Genomic DNA, 21843 nt, shown 5'->3' on the forward strand with positions numbered 1-21843 from the left:
AACACATGATGAAGTAAGAATACAGCATTTCCACATTCATACAGGTTTTTTCTAGAAAGAAAAAGGCTAAGCTAAACATTATAATATGAGGGCAAAAACTAGAGCAGGTAGAATAGTTTACGTATCTCGGAAGTGTTTTGGACCAACACAGTCAAAGTAGTAGGGACGTAAGGAGAAGAATTGCACTAGGCAAAGAGACTTTCACCAGGAGGAGTGAGTTGATGAGAGGGACGTTAAGTAAGGATATTAAGAAAAGACTCGTAAAAACTTTGATATGGAGCGTAGCTATCTACGGCACGGAAACATGGTCATTGAAGCAGGAGGATAGACGTAGACTGGAGGCTTTTAAAATGAGGGTTTGGAGAAAAATGGAGATGGTATAATGGACAGAGAAGAAAACAAATGAGGAAGTACTTGGTATGGTGGGCGAAGAGAGGGGTTTGTTGGGAGAAATCCTATGGAGGCAGGAAAAGTGGATGAAGGGGGTATTGACCGGCAGTGGGATGTTGAAGACTGTAATAGAAGGGAGAATGTTAGACAAACAAGGAAAGGGAAGGAACAGGATAGCGATGTTGGACAAGATGAAGGGAGGAAGAAAGACCTCAGAGATGAAGAGGGGTCTGATATAGAGTAGGATGATGGATTTTGTATTTTGTTAGGAATCACAAAATATTATTTAGTAGCCGTGTCCATCCAAAAACCTACCTTAACCGGTAGATTACCTAATAATGATAAATAGGTTCATGGCCATGGCTTCATTGCAAGCCAGCAAATTCAGATTCCCCATTGAAGATATTGGCTTCTATTTTCCCCAGTCTCTGAATTTGCACCATATCCTTGCACTGATCTTTCCATCATGTTAATTTCCCAACTAAATTTACGAATTAGTTCTCTATTTTTCTCATCTCTGTGTTAATTTTTTTCCACTCCTCGATCTTCCTAATTACATCTCATGTGATCCATAAATTCTCATTTTCTTAGAGTTTTACTCTTCCTAGTTTCCTTTCCATCACTTTTTGAGCTCTACCCCTCTTTCCTCAAGAATTACCATACCCTTGCCCTCAGCTAGACTTTTATCAAGTTTACCAAGTCTTTTTATTCACTTCTTTTGGAGGAAAAACTTGTATTTTGAGGCATCATATAACATTCACTAATAATTTTAATATGCACAGGCACAAAATGTTCTACCCTGACCTGATGGTATGGCACAATTTGATGTAAAATTTTTATTCATGTCATAAAAAAATATTGCTCAGGGAAAAGATTAAGGCCTCAAAAGTAATTCTGCTTTATTAACATTTTTCACAATTAACCATCATAATTGGTGGCTGACAAACTGGCATGTACCGTCTACCTGCTAATAACTCCACGCTTGCGGGTCCCACTTAAGACATCAGAGTAGTTGAAACCCCAAGCTCTGCGATAGAGCAATTGTTCTTTGCCAGGTTTACCCAACCTAAATTAATTTAATGAGTAGGCTGTTGCAAAGGTGTTTCTGGAGTCAATTGCTAAAGACTGAAACCATTCATCCAATTACCCTGTGAAGAATACCTTTACATAATAAGGTATGAGTTGTGAACCACAAATTGGCCTGTCACCAAAAAATCTATCACGTCAAATTATCAATTTTGGACTCGTGATTATCTTCAGCCTGTAATTCATTTCCACTGCATGCATAGTTAAGATGAATGATTGGCAGCCTGAAATTAATGGTTGGATAAGTAAAGATGATGCGCAATCAGCTTCAATGGCTAGTGATTCAGTATGGACCAAATGGTACATTTACATTTGCCGATAGGTATTTCAACTTCTAACGCCTTGAACAGAACATTACACATAAGGCACATGTGACACTTTTTATCACCAAGCACTTGATGCATCAATTTGGTCCAAAATGTACTCTTCACACCATACACAAGCCTTTCTCTGGCTATGTTTAATCTAGTTTAATGGTGCTGTCTCAAAGACAGCAATCAATCAAGGCTAAATGAAAATACTCTTAACTTGAACCATTATTTCCTTTTATTGAAATATTGTACAAGTTTATTCAGAAGAGTCACTTGGTCTCTAATGAGTAAAATTTTTAGTGTAGAAACACTCAAGTTTTCATTTTAATTTTAATAACATTGCATCCAAGAATATTTACATATAAAATTTCATCAAAATCAAAGTTCAGCAAATTAGCACATGATTTCTTTCTGACAACAATACACATTTTACACTTCAATTTTTAACAATATTTATGCCAAAGGTCATTATAGCATTCCCATGATTTCATTTCATTCTCACTACAGAGATGCACATATAATAATAAAAAACAATTAATTGATTTAAGCAAATGGATTGAGATAATCCCCCGTATTTTTGTCATGAGCATGGGTTTCCCCTCCTATGGAATCACTTTCAAATGGATTATTAGATTCTTCCGCAAAGGGATTCTTTCTCTCATCATAAGCCTGTCCTTTTGAACTGCATTTCAGTCCAACATCATTGCCGTCATCATATTCACCAAATGGATTCGTAGGAGTATGATGCCTCATGCTGAATTCTGATTTCCCTTGTGTGGACACTTTTGAGCCTTGGGAAGGAATGTCCTTGGCACCTTGCATATTGGCGACCAGGGAGCTACTGTACTGGTTATGTACAGGTCCAAGACCCAGCTGTAAGGATGCAGATATGTTTGCAGCAAGTGATGATTGGCTGTCATGGTAATTACTGGGAGCAGCTGCCTTGGCCAATGCTGAAGAAGAGGACGACTGCAATTGGGGGAATGTCGACAGGGAGGGTAGGAGAGACACATCTTGCCCCTTCCTTGACTCCGTTGCACTTGTAGTAGGAGCTTTATATTGATCTGTTTTAGGATCTAAGAGAACATACTAATTAATTATAATATTTCAACCTCCCCATATCTTACATAATTAGCATAATGGAAATTTGACCACCCACTTATGTGAATTGTTAACTTCATTTCCAATTAACAATACTCAATATCCCTCAAAGATCTTGTGTTTTAAACTGGAAAACAAAATTATTCAAATGAAGATTAATGGTACAGTATGAAGTTATTTCATCACATTCAGAAAGAATTGTCCCAAGAAAGGTGAGGCAACATAACTTCCTTTTTTGAAAGCATTTTGCGATTGAAAAAAGAAAGTTATATTGCTGCACCCTACACCTGTACTGAACTCTGATAAAATTTTTGCCATTGCTTCTCTTTCACTGATGCATTATTTGACAACAGGATAACATTTTTTGACTTGGGTAATTCCCGATTCTAAATACCGGGGTAGCTTGAAAGTCAGTGGTGAGCGAGAAAGCACCACAGCTGCAAATCACAGTCATTTTGAGTTGGTAGTATCTCTTGCAGGATTACAGACTAAGCTTCAGTCAGACTCTTACGTTTATCATTGAGGCTACTCTATTTAGCTCTCAGGCTACTCTTATGTTTAGCATTATTTTGAATCAAACATGTTGAATGATTTCCAGAAAATGGATGAAGGAAATATTATAGGCTGATGAAAGATTATTTTATGAAAGGCGAATTGCCTCTCAAGAGAAACTTGATAAACACAATGCTGAATCTGTGCCTGCATACAAAATGATTTATAAGTGGTTTCCAAAGTTTCAGAGTGGCCATACATGTGAGCAAACAAGTGATACTGAACACTGGATGCCCCCTTGAGGTCACTAGTTCAGGGACCATTGATTGAGCCCATGGCATGGTGATGAATGAGAGCAGAGTGAAGTTGAGCAACATTGAGTGAATGGGTACATAATATTTTGCTCTAAAATTTGGACATGAGAAAACTACAAAGAAGATGGTTGTGGTAATTGCTCAAAGTAAACCAGAAATGACATGTTCCAAGGTAGGTATAATCCTGTGACATGTTCTGAGGCCAGCTTAAAACTGTTGCAGCAAAATCTACACGGATGTAGGCATTAGATTGCAACACTAAGGGTAAAACATTAATGAATCACTACATGCTTGAAACTAAGGAGTAGCCAAAGCTATGAGTCACTACAATTTCTATTATCATTTCTTGATTGATTTTATTCATAATAAACATGCCATGTGCAACATTAGAGTCAGCCTTCATTTCATGCAAGCTAAACTCATGATGAGTGGTACCGGATTACATCATATCAATTATACCAATTTTGTCATCATTTTTATATCCCTTTCTGGTGTTTGTCACCCCATCTAAAAATCCTAGCCATGCGATTTTCTGGTGACTGGAACTTAAGAAGGAAACTAAATGGTGTTACACAGAAATGAGCTGGAACCCTATCCCTAATTTCCCTTAACATACTTCGAGGCTTAGTTTGGAGAGAGTTTAATCCTCACGTGTTAAAATAATCTTTCAGGTGATTACTGAGATATTTCTTCACTAAGTGCTGCCTCCCTATCACTTCAGCAATATTTATAGCAAGAAAATCTAGTCACATAAATGCATTCCTGCACATGTCCGTGGAGCAGATAACTATGATAGAACTTGGAAATAAAAATATTCTCAAATCGCTTCCCTCATAAAAGCATTATCTGGTTATACTATATTTCTCAGTCAAAGGTGGAAATTTAAAAACATGAATTTGCAAAAATGAAAATTTCTGAGTGCATATCCTCATGAAATACTTCAATTTAAAATAGCTTTCAATAGCATAGACCCATTCTCTTTTGATGTTACCTCTCACAGCTCTGGCAACTTTCCATTTTATTGATAAACCAAAGATAAAATAGCTATCAATACGAAGCTTCATTTAATGTGCGGTGGTTTACACAATGCTAAGCCTGACAGCCTGTGAAATTCACACATCACACAGGGTAAGGGGGCCAGTTCTCAAGGAATTGGTATGAAAAAAATGGATAAAAACTAGACAGACAACTTTTTTCACACCTATTGCATGAATTTCTGTTAAAAAACTAGTAACCTCTTGGTGAGACTTACCTTACAGGATTAGTGACTTAGACTGACACAAAACTAGTCTATTGAATCTCAGCAATATCAGCTCATGTTATTCACAGTTACTATCAACATACACAGAAGTCAGTGTGTCATGCTTCTTTGAATAAAGAATTTGAGGGCTAAAAAAACTCAGGCCTCCAATTTATGGCAACATCATGTTGCTACTAATTTTGATGAAAAGAATTATTTATTGAGCCTTAGTCTGAAAACAGCACTTTTTGGCCTTTCATACGACTATTAACAGTGAAAACAATTGAGACAATTACAAACACCCAAGCCCTGGGTGGAGGAAAACCCACCCAGGCGGGAATCGAACCCACGACCCTTGGATTGACAGACAAGGACTGAGCCCGCCGCAACCGAGGCTGGCCAAATTAAGATGGATGCAATAGTGTGTGCTTCCCTAGCCAAGATTCCGGCTTGAATCAAATGCATTGGTCAATTATTCAGGATCAATATAGCCTCTGCTTAAAGTTCACTCAAAGAACACTCTTGAATGAAGTTTACCATCACACAGAAGGGTATGCTCAAATGCAGAGTTCCCACCACTTATCACCAGCAGAATGTCTATGCCAGTATTCAATTCGCTCAACTTACTTTCCAAATGTCTAATGAATTATCTTGTAACCATCAACAAATCCTAAATTACATTTGCGCAAACCTCCAATAGCTGCTGCCATTTGTTTTGGTGCTGACATCTTTATAATTAGAAAGAGATTAAAAAAATATCTATTAGCTGTACGCTAAACAAAATGTACCATTCATATGCACTAATACACCTAGAAATTTGTTGTCTCAGGCGTAACTTAATGGAATTTGCATAACATATTGAAATGTAATGAAATAATTGACTTTGTAATTCCACACACTTTATTTCAAAACACGACCAGGTTTCGACGTTGAACGTCATCATCAGGTCCTGATGATGACGTTCAACGTCGAAACCTGGTCGTGTTTTGAAATAAAGTGTGTGGAATTACAAAGTCAATTATTTCATTACATTTCAACACCTAGAAATGTTATTCAAGGGCTGACTTGATCGGATCAACAAAAAATTTACTTACCCCCAGAGAGGCTAGTCAGTAGAATAGCTGAAAAGTTACTTAGCCACCAGTATGTAATAATTCACCTATGGCAAGTAGATTTCTGGATTCAATTTCCCCCATCAGAAGATTTGGGACCAGTATAGAGATATTTGGTAAAATTAAATGCATACAGAGAGTGACCAGGAGGAAATGGTATGAACACACTCATCACAGCATGGTCACTTTCTGAACTGCTGTTAATTGTTTTAGTATGAGAGGTCTATGTTTCAAGAGCCTTCAACATACAAAAATGAGAAAGACTCACAAAACATTAACTTTTGATGAAAACTTTCACAAGATACAAATTTAAATGTGAATTGATAACAAAAAAAGAGGCAAATATAAGTCGGGAGGGTTCCCTAATCATTGGACCATAGATGCACACTAACCTCAACAGCCAAAACAGAAGTTGGTGATAAACATTCACAAATGTGTGAAAAATGCCAAAGGATACATGCTCAAGAAAAATGGGTAGTTAGACTCACTGTGGATCATTCATCATTGGTGAGTGATGGCATCAGGAAGGACAAGCCAAGTTCCCTAATACACCACCATTGAGGCAGAATGAAATGCCATTGGAACTTCACTCAATGACCATATTCATGAGGATTTCCATGAGACAGTTAACAGCTGAGCAAGTTTGAACATGACCAGGAAGTATGAAAACTACTATAAACATTCGGCAATATTTGAAGATCTAACTAAATAGGGTTTCTTAAATCCTAACTAACAAAAAACTGTGATGACTGCTCAGCGCTTACATTTGTTTGTAAGGGATACAGAGAAACCTTTCTTGGATTATGACAAAACCTGCATTCACTAATTCAAGCCACAGATTAAAGATTACATAGAATATCTAGTTATGCCACAATCACCTTAATTAGTTTTCACATGAAATTCCTTCTGAAAAAACCATACATAGAAACTTCCCAGGTTACCTTTGTAGGGAAGTCATGGCTATGCTACAGCAGGAATTTGACTAAATAAGCTCTGAAAATGGTTTTTAATTTCTGTTATCTGGATTACCTCAATTTTAAATAATGTCATTGATATGATTGCTCAGATATTTCGGTGATGCCAAATTTAACCTCAATCTAGCATAGAAAACATTCCGCTGCAACTCTCAAATATCTGGTTCCTGACACGCAATTTGCCTTAAGCTAATCATGTCACTAAAATATAATTTTGTTTGAAATATGAGCAGACAACAAGTTTCTTCTTCTCAACTGAAAGGTTGGTAATGATGGCTGTAATGGAATATTTCTAGCAAAGAAGAGTGTGTTTAGAAATACATTTACCAATTAAATTTATTACACAACAAAAATGAGATTCTCTATTTACATTCCAATACTTTCATGCCTAACAACACATGTAATTAGTAGATGTAATTAAATAAGAAATGCTTTTAAGGTAGGTAAATTATTCCTCCAATCTGATTCCTCCAACTAAACACTGAATTCCCTCAAACTTGGGACAACTCCAGATATAAATGGCTCATTATTAAACAGGCATGACAAATTATTCATAAACAGATGCACATTTCATATTATTTGCAAATACATAAGTAGGAAAAGAAGTTTCCAGGTTAGTAACCACATGCCAAGAAATAATGCTCTACAGCAGGGATAAGCAAACTTTTTTCTTGAGGGCTGGCCAGTCAAGTTTCCAAGTTTTTCGAGGGTCACAGACATATCGTTATGTTATTCATCCAAATTAAAACAGTATTTCTCATATGAATTCAAAGGCAGTTCCACCAAGCCTGATTGAAACCTTTCTCAGTTTTAGACTAGACTAGACTTAGCGGATGGGAGATCAAGTGTGCCACACCTCTGCTCTAGAGATCACAATTGGTGTTAGATAATGCTGGTTAACAAGCAGAAAGCAACAAAATAACACCAAGCATCAAAGGAGCAGCATTACAATTTTTATTGAAGTAGATTTAATTACAAACCTCTCTTCATGGTTATTCCATCACACAATTTCGATCTTGTCTCAGCTGAATGATGGTATGCTTCCTTAGCTCTTCCTATTGGAAAAATTTGTAAAAAATTTAAGTAACAAAAAGAAAACAATTTGATTACAATTGGTGGTGGCAAAGGATGTGAGCCACTGATATTCAATGCTTCTCCAAATATTCAAAATACTAGGCTAATTAATGGGCAGGATCCAAAAAAACATACTCTTTACTCCTTTCCTTTGTAACTTAACTACAATATCACTATCTTTAAAACTATCTGAATAAAATTTGCAACATTTTACATGGTTTCCAGTGCTAGTAGTTAATATAATTATTGATCCAGACTGTCCACCAAGGCTATTTAATTATCTCTTTGAAAATATCACATTAGAGCATTATGATGTTTATGTTCTCATAAAAATGAGGATGACCAATTTTTAATGCTAAAACCATCTCATCTTTATACTAGTAGAAGAGTAGCACCCTGAAGCTTCTCAAGAGCAAAAACATTCCAATTGTGAAAAACATTTTCAGCCCAGGAAAGTTTAGAGCATGGAAGAGGGTTACCATGCAACAAGGGTAAGGCATTTAATGGCATAAATTATTTAAATAATTACTGGAATGAAGATAAAGAGAAAGTTTTAGGAAGAATTTTGGATGTGCAGTAAACTCTCAATTATCTGTGCTAACAGAAGCACGATGAAGGATAATTGAAAGACACATAACCGAAATATTTGGCAAATATGGTCGTGATATAAACGGATAAATAGGGAGACTTTCTTTTTCCATTCCTTGTGATTAATTAGCATTTTTAAACATTGTTAAGTACATTTTATCCACTTTTAACCAGTTTAATAAGGCTAGAATTTTATTTTACAAGAACACAGAACTATCAAAAAGTAGAATGCAAAGCAGAATGTAAAGCAGAACGTATTTTCCTCAGAAAGCTAAACCAATCACACAGAAACCAAAGTTAAGTTCAATGAAGTTCATGGCACATTTGCTCCTGTGTTCACAACCATTTACACTTGGGTGAGAGAGTTTAAATGCGGCCATTCATTCACAAATGAATGTATATCGTTTGTGACATCCAGTGGAAATCTGCAATGATTGACAAAATCCAAGGAATTTCTTTTGACTGATTGATGAATAATTGAGGTCACAGGCATATCAGAAGGTACAGTGTTTTCAATTTTGCATGGAAAATTGGGTGTGAAAAAAATCTCAACAAGATTGTTGCAGTATTTACTCTCAATGGAGAATGAAAACAATCACGTGGTCGATTCGGAGGTTGGTTTGGCATTTCACCATTGCAACTCTGATGAGTTTCTGTGCTGATACATAACTGTGGATGAAATATGGGTAAATTTCAGAGATACAGGAAGAATTGAAACAGTGGGATTTAAAAGGCGATCCGGCATCAAAGAAGGCAAAGAGGGTGAAATCAACCAACAAGGGGATGCTCAGGGAATCATCTTCATTGATTAATTGCAGAAAGAAAAAACAATAAATGGAGAGTAATATGCATCATCATTGCCGCGGTTGAGGAAATAAATCAAGAAAAAATCATCATCATTTGGCAAAGAAAAAACTCTCTTCATTCATTACAATGCATGGGTGTACACCTGCATTTATTCAATGGTAAAAACTATGGAATTGAAGTTTGCATTATTATAAACGCCACTGTTTTCATTAGACTTGGCCCCCATGACTTTTTTTAATTTCCAAACGGCTTGGAGGAAAACGATTCACATTGAACGAGGATGTCATCACCAACACAGGTGCCTATTTTGAGGACCTTCTGAAATCCTAATTTTTGGACAGCTTAAAAAAAGATAGAGAAACACTGGAAGTGAATTGAGCTAAAAGGAGAGAATTTTGGAAAATATAAAGAAATCTCCTCAAAATATATTTTTTTACATTTTCTCCTAAGGACATATTGAAAAATCCACATGTTCACACATCATAAACAAAGTAAGTGATGAGATTCTATTTTCAAAACTGCATTCCTCATAAATATTTATTAGAGTCATCCGTTCCTATTTCTTCAATAGAAAAATGCCTTCACTTTGATGCAAGTTTTTAAATGTAGCACAATTTTATTTCCATAAAAGACTGTTCAAGAATAATGTAAGAAGTTTTAGATAACATTTTAATGCCACCTCATTAAAGAAAAACTGATAAAATTTCCCAATACCCCAGCACACATTACTTTCTATCTAACATGAGGCTTGCTGAAGCTAATGTATTCAATGTCACCCTTGAAAACATTTGCATTATATTTTTGCAAATATTTCTAAGGCCTAGGATGGTATCAGGCACAAAAAATTATAACATTTTAAATGTGATTATTATGACTAAATTCTCTTTTCTCCAATTTTATTTCTACGCTTTTTAATTATTTTGGAGAATTTCCACTCCCTGTGAAACAGACACTACTTCAATCATTAGCGTTTTAGCAACAATTATGTTGTAGATACAACTATATAATAGTTGAGTACCTTGAAAATGTGCTAAAAGCAGTTGTTTGTTGATAAATAATAACATGGAGTTGGATGCTGTACACCCTTAAATCATTTTTAATAGACAGCTTTGGATTAAGGTAAGGAAGGAAATTCATTTTTAGGCTTTCTCACTATTTTGGTACCACAGGGTAGAACAAAAATTAACTCATTTTGTTTATTCAGTCAAACTGAAGTGCAGGCAGTGCAAGTGCAGATTCAGTAAGCAACTTTATTACCTGGCGACATCATAATACGAGGGTCATCCGGAAAGTAGTACCCGTTCGTGAAATAAAGACACAAAAGTAAATATTAACAAACATAAAAAATTTTATTTGAAAGAGGATACTTTAAACTACTTCTCAACATAATCTCCAAGCAAATTAAGGCATTTGTCATAACGTGTGACAAGTTTCTGTATTCCTGCTGCATAGTCCTTCGCCGCCAGCTCATTGAGATACGCGAGGGACCCATCTTGCACAAATTTTTGCATAATGCAGATGGTGTTTAACAATTTCATGAACAATTGTTCGAGAAACATTGGGAAAATGCTCACAGATGTCATCAATTGTGACGCGCCGATCGTTCCTCACGAATTCGTCAACTGAGCTCACCAGTTGGTCTGTAATGACAGACGGTCTCCCCGAACGCTCATCGTCGTGTGTGTTCCCCCTCCCCATGTTGAAGTTGCGACACCACCGCCGAACAGACGACTCGTCCATTACATTGTCTCCATACACCTCCTTTAATTGGCGATGAATATCACATGGGCGAACGTTTCTTGCATTGAGGAATTTAATCACTGCCCTCACTTCACAACTGGCGGCGTTCTCAATTTTTTTAAACATTGTAAACAATCACAGAAACAACACAGGCAATGCTAGCGGCACGCAACTTGGCTCAGAGAAGGCAGACAAGCCACTGAAGCTATCTGACCTCGTCCAGCGGCTACTCGCGTCGTCAGCACTTCATGCGGCACGAACGGGTACTACTTTCCGGATAACCCTCGTATATGGCATGGTTTCCACAACACCGCTAAAACTTTTGTAACGTAAATTCTTTTTTAAGACTTTAGTCTCAATTTCAATTGATCATGACTATTACCATAAATTCTTTTTTTTTTACAAGCTTGATGATGAAAATGACAATTTATGTCTTCAAAAATGAATTAATTTCATCAAGCGGTGTTCCAGTACCTTGATTGGACAAAAAATGTCGTAGAATAGTATTCCCCAGTTATTTTTTTACTATTTTCAAGACAGATGAACAAGAGAATTCCTTTTGCATCCCAAAACACTGATGCCACAACCTTTCCTGCTGATGATCTTTGCCTTCTTCGGAGCTGAAGGACCAGCCTCTATCCACTGCATGGATTGATACTTGGATTCTTGTGCATGATGGCGGATCCATTTCTCATCCACTTTCCCAAATCAATGTAGAAAACCACTCTTGTTTTTCAAGAGGTGGACCATGCACTTCATCGAAGCACTAAGCTTGGAAAGTGGCATACAAATGCATTTTTGATCTACAGTGAACATGCGTAGCACCCATCATGTGCAAAAATTTGTCATGTGCAAATCCTCCAGCAAAATGTAACTGATGTATTCTTTGCATTACTTTCACGGAAATGTAATAACCTTTTGTTTCGCCTAAAATGATTCTCACTCCACACCTATCACACTCACTTTCCAATGTGATCAGCAATGCTTTTGCAATCCCTTAGCTGACTAGTAATGGAAAAGCTAACTAGGCATTCACAAACCTTACTGATTCTATGAATTTCCCACCAACTTTCTTTTTAAGCTCCTTGGTTCATGTGTCTTTGCAGCTGCCTCACTGAGGAATGGATGCTGTGTGGACTACCTCTCGTTAGCAATAGCAATCGGTATGAGTCGCTGTCCTGTACACTGCGTGGCCTAGGCTACACCGCCGGCACAAGTGAAAAGACATCTCAGGTACTGAGAAAGCACAACATTGCCACGAGATAGAACTGTCTCACTAAGGTATCCCGTCTACTTCCACGGCCAAAAGATAGAATTCCCAAGGAATTGCACGAGGGAGTCTATCAGGTGTCGTGCTCATGTGGAAGTTCATACATAGGCGAGACATGCCGAGCAGTGAAAACACGTCTGAAAGAGCACGAAAGGGCAACTAGGAACAAGCAGCTCAGTCTATCAGCCATTGCTGAACACCCTTGGAGTGGGCGTGGTCATGAAATCAAATTTGACAAGACCAAGATAACATCCAAAGAGAGACGATATTATCCCAGGCTAATAAGAGAATCGATCGAGATACTCAAAGAAAAAGACAACTTCAACAGAGAAGATGGCTACCGGCTATCAGGAGCCTGGAAAAGGATTTGGCGGGACACCCCCGACTAATCACAGAGCAGGGAGATGTGAAACATATATAAACGCGGCTAAAAAACGTCCCGGCACTTCGACCTCAAGATGCTCATTGAAACACGGGAAAAACTGTTGTCAGAAAAACAACCTATGCGGTGACATCCCAAGAATGGAGATTCTTTCATCTGAACGCCGCGAAAATCTATAATCCCAGATCCAAAAACATTTTATTGTAATTTTTCTAGCTTGTTTACTTGTCATTTGTACGGTACACATACTGAAAGATTGCTGTACGATCAATCTAAAATCAGAGGTGCAGCATGTAGCACCACAGTTTTATCTAAAAGCAAGTGTAACACCTAAAGAGAAGTTATTCTTAAAAATACATCTAACGTTTTCAGTTCTATACTGAAATTCAAAAAATTTAACATTTTTTCAATTTCAACAAATGAATCACACTACAACTGTCACTATTAGCAATGAACACATAAGGCTCATAAGTAAAACAAAATACACCATTCACAAATCAGGTAGCTCAATGCATTGGCATTATACAAAGTTCTCGGGTGACAGATGAAGATGAAGATTGAATAAAGAACAACAACAGTCAGAACTCTGTCCTTAAAAATTTAATAATAGGGTGAATGCTGAACTGAACATAACAGCCATCAAAATCAAAAACTAAAAATGAGTACAAATCACTTCTTGTCTACATATACATAAAAAAATAGGACTGGAAAATACAAAAAAAACTTTGTTAGTTTGACTAGCATTTGGCATTTTTTGGTACTCTTGCTGGCTACTACTCACTTTTTCTTTCCCTTGTTAATCAATGCCTGGAGAAGCAGAGGCTATTTCTGATGTTCACTTGCTTAACCCACTGCCCTCTAGGCTCCTTTGAGCACTCAATGAGCAAAGCCCACTGCCGGGCAAACCTCTTGTTATCAGTGATTTTTTAATATGCTTGTGACTTCAAGTGAATCATTATCAATATAATTTTTTCCTCAGCAACTTTCAATTTATTTTTAATGGGTTTTATCTGATCAAAACATGAAAATGTCATTATTACCTTGCACAGTATGCATTTTTTTTTCATCTTTCCCACATGCAAAATTTCACCCCTTACACTTTCCTGATGAGACATTTGCGGAGGAGAGAACTTCTCCTTCTCCCCACCTATTTGTATTTCAGCCAGGGCTGCCAGAGTTTTTGTGAGACAGGTGGCCAAAAAATAGTACTGATGTAGCCAAAAATTGCAAACTTCAACAAATTACCATCATTACAATCAAATCAGCAAATAGTTTTGTAGAAAGGTAAAAGAAATGATTAGAATACAAACTTTCGCTCAAAAGTTCAAATTTAGGATTCAAACTCAAATAATTAGGCTGTGGTGGGTGACAGGGTTGACAAACACAGATCCAAGAAGTCCAATTTAGGGTAATATTGATACTTAGGAGCAGGATTTTTACTTTTGTGAAACAATGTCTTTGCATGCAATTTTGGTGGAGGGAACATGCGACTCAACGTGAGACCAATAATGCCCAAAAAAGTAAGTTTTGTCACAGTAATCTGAGAAAGCCTAAGTCACTGATACGCAACCAGCCTGTAGGGAGTAAAACAGCCACCACACTTTTCAATTCTTCCATGGGCCATCTAGCGATATCCTAATCCATGGATATTTTCACAGTCCAGCAAACCTGACTATTACCCTAAATAACTATATGGATAACTGAAAATCTATTATGGCACAGCGGCAGAAGAATGCGTAAAAAGCATTAAAATTGTCATACTCACAATGTTCAATACAGTTCATTTTATTTTCAAGCCCAGTACTGATATAAGGACTTACCTAGAGACCAGAAGCATCAAAAGTTCATTCATTATCAATGTTACCTTACTCATGCATGCAAATTCATGGCATATACAACAAATGGATTTAATTGTTAGTTTTACACCAACCAAGTGAGGATGCTCCAGAAACTGTTGACTTTGGCGGTGAGTCGGTCACAAGAGTCAGTCGGTTGAATACACCACGGCCAAAATAGTCGGCAACCCATGTGAAGCCATCCTCAGCTTTCTCAAGATCGCTATGAAATGAGTCGTGGTTGTATAACCTCTGCTCCTGAAAAATTTTCATTCCATTTTAATATCACTTTGAATTCAAATAAGTATTGATTATGAACAAAATTCATGTGCTTCATGTTGAACAGCCATTCACATATATCCAACCTCTGAAATGAAATAGCTTCATTCAAAATTATTGACAACCACTGACCCCTAGAGGACCAAAAAACAATTGACCACCACTATCATCGAAAGAATTAAAATTGACAATGTTGCCCACTGATTTTCCAGTTTTTTTATCGTGATTTTAACCCTCTAAGTGCGAAGGGCCAATATATTGGCTTTCGCACCTAAGGTGAAAATTGTGGCGGGCTGATGTATATCTGCTCAGAGGTACGCTATTGTTTAAATGGCTATAATCTATTAAATTTTAATTGCATCTTGTGTATCATTTCTTTTAAAATAAATAAATCTTACAGCAATTTTTATGTTAAACTTTTATCATTTGGGGAAGCTCCTTCTAATGGTACGTTTCTTTTGCCAAGTGGTCTTTTCAATAAGATTTCCTACTGAAAGAAAAATCTGTTTTATTTTGCACACTTTTGAATGCTTTTTGATGGATCTGTTTTGATACAAGCTGCTAAGCCTTGGGTGAAATGACAATAGTGAAAGTATTACTATGCAAATGTATTGCTTTCCCTAGCCTTGCTTCCAAGGTGATAATTTGGGCTCTTTGTAATGTGATCACATAGCAAGTGCTTCTCTTTATGATAGGGCTTGTTTCTTTTACTGCCTTGAGATGGAAAGTACATTGTAGACAGTATGCAAAGAACACAATTGGTTCTCTTTTGGCTTTTAGTTTCAAGGCCATTTTTCTCTCACGAGCATGTGGTTGAATCAAGTGTGATGTCAAGAAAATATGTACGTGTTTATTTTTCCTTAATCATATATAAATAAAATAGTTCAGTGACAATGATGAAAATGCATCAACACACCACAACCATCATTGAGTCTCTCTAGATGGAATGCCTTGGGGAGATGGAGTATCACATATCTCCTTGTGGAAGAAGATCAAATGCCGGACTGGTGCAACTTCCAGGTAAAAAAAGAAAAGAATTGTAAAGGTTGTAGTGGCCAGAAGAGTAAAAGGTCCCAAATAGTGTGCATGAATTGTAAAAATGGTGCACATAGCATTTGTTCAGTTAGCCATAATTCCTAGATGAACGATTCAACAACACCTGTAAGAACAGACTTTTCTACAAAATTTGACAAAAAGTAATTCCATAAGAATTTGTAAAAAAATTTTCCAGGAGTCTTTTTAGTTAATTTCGTTTTGTAAAAATGTTGTTTTCATGAGAAAATGTTACAAAAAATGTATTACTTTTGTTTATTAAAATCAAATTTTTATTGCTGAAAAAAATTGTTCATGTTTTGTAGACTGAAACAATTACAATTATTCTGTTAGAAGATGTAAAATTCATTCCAAAATGTTACCTAATTTAGTTAATATACAATAAACAAAACTGCATATGGATTTCTTAAAAATGACTTCAAAATATTTTTTCCCTCCAAAGATGAATTTGATTAAATTACCCTCCGCACTTTTCACTAGTACCACTGGCAGAAAGCAGCACTAAGAGGATTACTCATAAATTTTCTATAAGCAATATTGAGATCACAAAATATTGTACTTCTAATGAGTAAAATATTTTAAGGAATGAAGGAATTCAGCCTTTCCTGGTGAATGCTAAGAATGAGATCTTCACAGGCTTCCAACAGGTCAGGCAATTTGCTGTTAACATTTTGATGGCTGTCTCCACCATCATACTACTTGTGTTGAGTGCCAGATAAAACACCTGCATTTATATGACCTCTGCTTTGCATAGTAAAGTATGCCCTGGAAGCATGGAAGTGACTGGCCACCCTAACAAAAGCCCATTGAAGGCGCACACAAGATGTATTGAGCTGCAAATCAAGAGAAATTAGTAGCAGAACACAGTCAAAGCAGGAACCACCACATTTTCTTTCAACGGCACAAAGTTACCAAGCAAATGCAATAGCTAATGGCACTGGCTGACAAAGGAGGCAAAATAAATCTGAATAGAAGGATGAAATTTCAATCACATCATAGGAGACACTTTTGAGAATTGGTGAAACTAGTACTCCACAAAATAAAAACTAGAATGGCAAAGAGGGAGAGAATCGGCATCGATCTAAACAAAAGGCACCTACCCCAGGTTGAAGGGTACGTAAATAGCAGTTTTTTACCTGGTGCTCAATGCCCTCAAAATAATGGTTGAAAATTATGTCGGCTAATGATTGCAGAAACCTAACCTGATGGAACATTGGTAAAGGCATTTAACCGGGATTTAAAACTAAATAGCACAAAAAAACATGGGTAGTCAGGATACTTTCAGCAAAGCAGGGAAAAAAAGAGCTCCTTAGGAAGGGATATCAGCACAATATGTGGTCTGTGCAATAAATGTGCGAACTGGTGCAATCTGACAGCCATGACGTGGACTATAGCCCTGCCCACTAGCAATGCTGTTTGCCTGAGACCCATTGAACTCTCTGTGCTGGGCAAATCGTCGAGCTGTGCATATGGTACTATATATGTTAGTTTCTGTTGCCCTTGTTTTTACAGTTTGTCGAAAATGGAAATTGATGAAATCATGGAGCAATAAATCAACAAGGTTTTTGGTGAAATGTGGTAAAAGTTATCAAAAAATTACTGAAATGTTGACAGCCGTTTACAGTGATAATGCTCTAAAGAAAACATCCGTTTTCAAGTGGATTAAGGATTTTAAAGATGGCCAACAAGACATCACCGATGATGCAAGGCCGGGATGACCTTCAACCACCTGTGTTGACGACAACATTGATCGTGTGCAGTCCCTTGTCCTTACCTATCGTCGAAAAACTGTCCAAATGATAGCTGATGAACTGAATTTAGGAAAATCAACAGCGTGAACTACTTTAACCAAACATGATGGATGGATCCTTCACCATGACAATGCACCTGCACATTAGCATTGATTGTACGCCAGTTTCTGGCAAAATATTCAATCACCACCCTTGATTGTCCTTCTTATTCACCAGATCTCACCCCCTGCTACTTTTTCCAATTCCTAAAATGCAAAAATACGATGAAAAGACATCACTGGGAAGATATGGACACAAAAAAGCAAGAAACGACCAGACAACTAAAACCCTAACTTCCAAGGGTGCTCTAAACAGTGGAAAAGAAGTTGGAATAAGCACATAGCAACGAATGGAGAGTACTTTGAAGGGGAAAAAATCAATTAAGACTAAATTGTGTAAAATATAGTTTTTATGGCCTCAGTTCACGTATTTATTGGACAGAGTAGTATATATCTGCCTATGTCTACCACACTCTCTCTAATATCTTATTTGGTGAGACATGGTTTTAGGAGTTTAATATTTTTCTTCTATGAATTTGGATTTCATTATTCTTGTGTCAATGAAAAATATAAACATTTTTTCTTACTAAAATAACTCAGCTGATCCTTGAGAAATATGTAACTTTAAAAAAAACACCCCAGATTTATTTATCTTCTTATTTGAAAAGCCAATTAGAGAGAATTAGAATTTAGCACCAAAATATTGGTAAGAAAAAAATGAATGATCTAAAATAATTTCTTTTGTGCAAAGGCAAAGACTATTATAAAAATTAAAACAACTATCATAACTTTTTTCAACCATAATCATACAGTTTTTATTTTACAAATTATTAATTACATTCAATTGCAAGCTAATTTGCATTAGTGTCATAACATGTGAGAGTATATAGTATTCCTCTTTTGGGCAAAAAGAGACTGATAAGACCGTAAAATATTCTACCGGACATAATAGTATCTTGAATAAAATGAAGCCAACCTGTGATTCAATGCGCTCAAGAAAACTCTTGTTCTTTGGTAGGCATGCTGGACAATCATTCTCATTTTCTGAAAAGCTTTGGAAACAACTGAAAAAGAATTGAAAATATTAGGCATCGGAGGAAACATTGTTTCTCGCAGAATTAAATAGAAAAGTACAATCATGAGAGTTTAAGACAATCATTCAAAATAGGAGTGCTAATGTATTCTTTTCAAATGAATGACTAATTAAACATGGTTACATTTCATCAAATGAAGAACAAAATGTATATTTCCACTATTCTTTATTTACGTACAACTAGTTTCAACGCTTAAACGTCATCATCAGGGACAAATTTATATACCATTCATGAAGGAGAGGAGGGGTGGGTGAGAGGGGGGGAGAAGGAGGGGAAAGAAATTGGGGCTGCGATCAGCGTTGATGGGAATGGGGAGAGGGGTGTTAAGCATCAGGAAAGGTTATTAAAATGAACTTCCACAAAGTTGAGACTGAAACTATTGAACTAATCAGGAAAGGTAATTGGTGGGTCCACAGTGTGGGGGGAGGGGAGGGAGGGTTGTTGGCTCTTTCTCTGAGGGAAAGGGGTACTTCCAGGATTGGGGAGAGGTATTCAACCAATACGTCGTTAAATGGCCTGTTTTCAAATTCTTCCTGATTTAATAGCTCTCCCCACTTGTCCATCCTCATTCCTTTGTCCAACTGGTGTAAGAGTTCCGGGTTGAAATCACTCCCATGATTTTCTTCCCAGAGATGCTTGGCGTAGCAAGATTGCTTGAGGTCACAGTTTCTAAAACAGCATTTATGTTCCTCCGGCCATGTTTTTAATGATCTCCCCATTTGGCCTATATATATAGCACTATAGTCCTTACAAGTTCACTTATAAATGCCACCTTTACTTTGTTTTCCTATTTTGTAGTATTCAAGAACAATGTTAAGTTATTTTTATTATAAAAAGCTATTTGAAAATAGCTTGAGCAATGAAACTAATTGCAAGTAAATAAAGAGCAGTGAAAACATGCATTGTGTTCTTCATTTAATGAACATGAACTTCCACAAAGTTGAGCCGAGAACAATTGAATGGTTACATTTTGTAGAAGAAATGCAATTACATGAAATTATTATTAAAATTAGCAAACATTACAAATGCACAAAAAAAAAGCACAACATACATAATGATATATGAGGGCTGACCAGGAGGTAACTTATGTTTCTGCCTATAGTGGCGGTAGGTCGGGCTAGAGCCACCATCTTGGTGTCTAACGTCCGTACACTCGGTACGCATCCTCCTGTGGTAGTGTGCACTCTGTGGTTCTTCTACTTTGCTCACTGCAAACTGTTAAAATGTGCACAGCAATAGAAAATCCCACGAGTTGTGAAGTGCAATCTGTGATTAGGCTTTCACTGGCCAAAAACTATAAGCCACTTGAAAGTCAAAGGCAACTTAGTGAAGTGTAAGGAGATGGAATTACGAGTGAAGGTGGAGTGAGGCAGTGGTGTATTCCATTTAAAAATGGCCGCACCAATGTTCACAATGAGGTCGATGAGTGATCGACCTAGCCTTATGACAGATGAACTGACGGTAAAAATCAACAAAAAATTTGTGAAAATCACTGAATTATGATTACAGATCTCTCACTAAATGTCGCTTGTAACACAGCACTTGGACAGTGACGCAGACTTCTATGCCGGTGTTAACAGATGGTTAAAATGTAAGGCAGCAGATTTCTTCAGAGAGGGAATTGAAAACCTTGTGTATCTTTAAAATAAATAATCTCATAAAAATGTCTTAATTTGAATGGCGACTATGCAGGCACAGAGTTTAAGAATGTACTTTTCAAAGGTATATAATATATCTTTGTCTTGTCACTAGGTTCATATTTTATTTCAAAACTGAAGTTACTTTCTGCTCAGCCCTCACTGGATTTTCTATTGCAGCGCACATTTCAAAAGTTCACAGCAAGCAAATTAGAAGAACCACAGTCTGCACACCGCCACGGCAGGATGCGCACTGAGTGAACAGACATTTAGATACCAAGATGGAGCGCTCTACCCACCGCCAAGCAAGGTCAACACATTCTTTCTTAAAACCCTTCTATTTTCCCTTTCTTTAAATTACTGAACTGTTTATTTAACAATTTGAACTCACAGAGCCCCTGGTGCTAAACTAACTTCTCATTAAAGAATATTTTGCCCAATACTAGTGGTAAGCATTCCAGAATTTGTCAAATGAAGTTGATTAGTTAAGTACTTACAGAAAATGCTATAAATAGATGTAAGTTGCAAGCAATTATGCAAGATTGAAACCCGGAAATGCTACTAACTTCTGATTTTAACTCCCAGCAAAAAGAAGCTAAAAAAAATAATAAGGAAACCAGAACACCATGCAATATCTTCAAATGACCATGCTGCAAGGAACGATGCATACACAACCATTTAATTTGCAGTTCATAATAGGCATAAATTGCATAGTCTCTCTCTGCCTCTTCTGTATTTTAATAGGTATAGGGGACGTGGTAATCCAATGGGTAGATGACTGGTCTACTGGATGGAGGACCTAGGATTGATCCCCGAGGCCACCTCTGGGCACATGCATTCGCTCAAGCCGTGCGATTTTTCAGGTGCCAGAGCTTCCTAGTACAGCCTAGGTGGTACAGAGAAAGAATCTAGTCTCCCTACCCTACTCTGATTTTCATAAGCCTTTGGGCTTAGCATTGGGTGAGCTCTACCCTTACTCATCATACTGACCTTCAGGTAGAAAACTGAGGTTTTGTTTTGATAGCGATGGTCTAAGCATAATCCCAGTAGTGTGTAAGTTAAATTTGAAATCCATTGTATACATACGTAAATGTGATTTCAGCTTGAAAATTTGACATACCTATTATCAAATAAAAAACCATATACACAGTAATCAAACTGAAGGTTGATTTGTAAGATGATGGTAGAGCTTCATTTCAATTTTTTATGTACACTGCAAGCCACAACCAGGGTTTGTCGCACTGGGTGAATACAAACTAGACTAATTTTGAACAG

General features: G+C 36.9%; 1 protein-coding gene across 4 annotated transcripts in view; it reads right to left on the reverse strand.

Moving 5' to 3' along the window:
* Window positions 1–2004: 2004 nt before the first annotated feature.
* The window catches only part of Vps11 (vacuolar protein sorting 11), a 106035-nt gene continuing 86196 nt past the window's right edge, over window positions 2005–21843 (reverse strand). For 3 of the 4 annotated variants that reach the window (XM_071586548.1, XM_071586546.1, XM_071586545.1), the window contains 4 exons: window positions 18814–18901; window positions 14812–14974; window positions 8001–8075; window positions 2005–2863 (listed from right to left, as the gene is read on the reverse strand). In XM_071586548.1, coding sequence (XP_071442649.1) covers window positions 2331–2863; window positions 8001–8075; window positions 14812–14974; window positions 18814–18901 — 859 coding nt within the window. In that variant the 3' untranslated portion in view covers window positions 2005–2330. The remainder of the gene's footprint in view (window positions 2864–8000; window positions 8076–14811; window positions 14975–18813; window positions 18902–21843) is intronic. The other variant, XM_071586547.1, reaches the window with a different exon arrangement.

Source organism: Hetaerina americana, unplaced genomic scaffold (genome assembly GCF_022747635.1).
Source record: "Hetaerina americana unplaced genomic scaffold, ioHetAmer1.1.p SCAF_23, whole genome shotgun sequence".
NCBI classification, from domain to species: domain Eukaryota; kingdom Metazoa; phylum Arthropoda; class Insecta; order Odonata; family Calopterygidae; genus Hetaerina; species Hetaerina americana.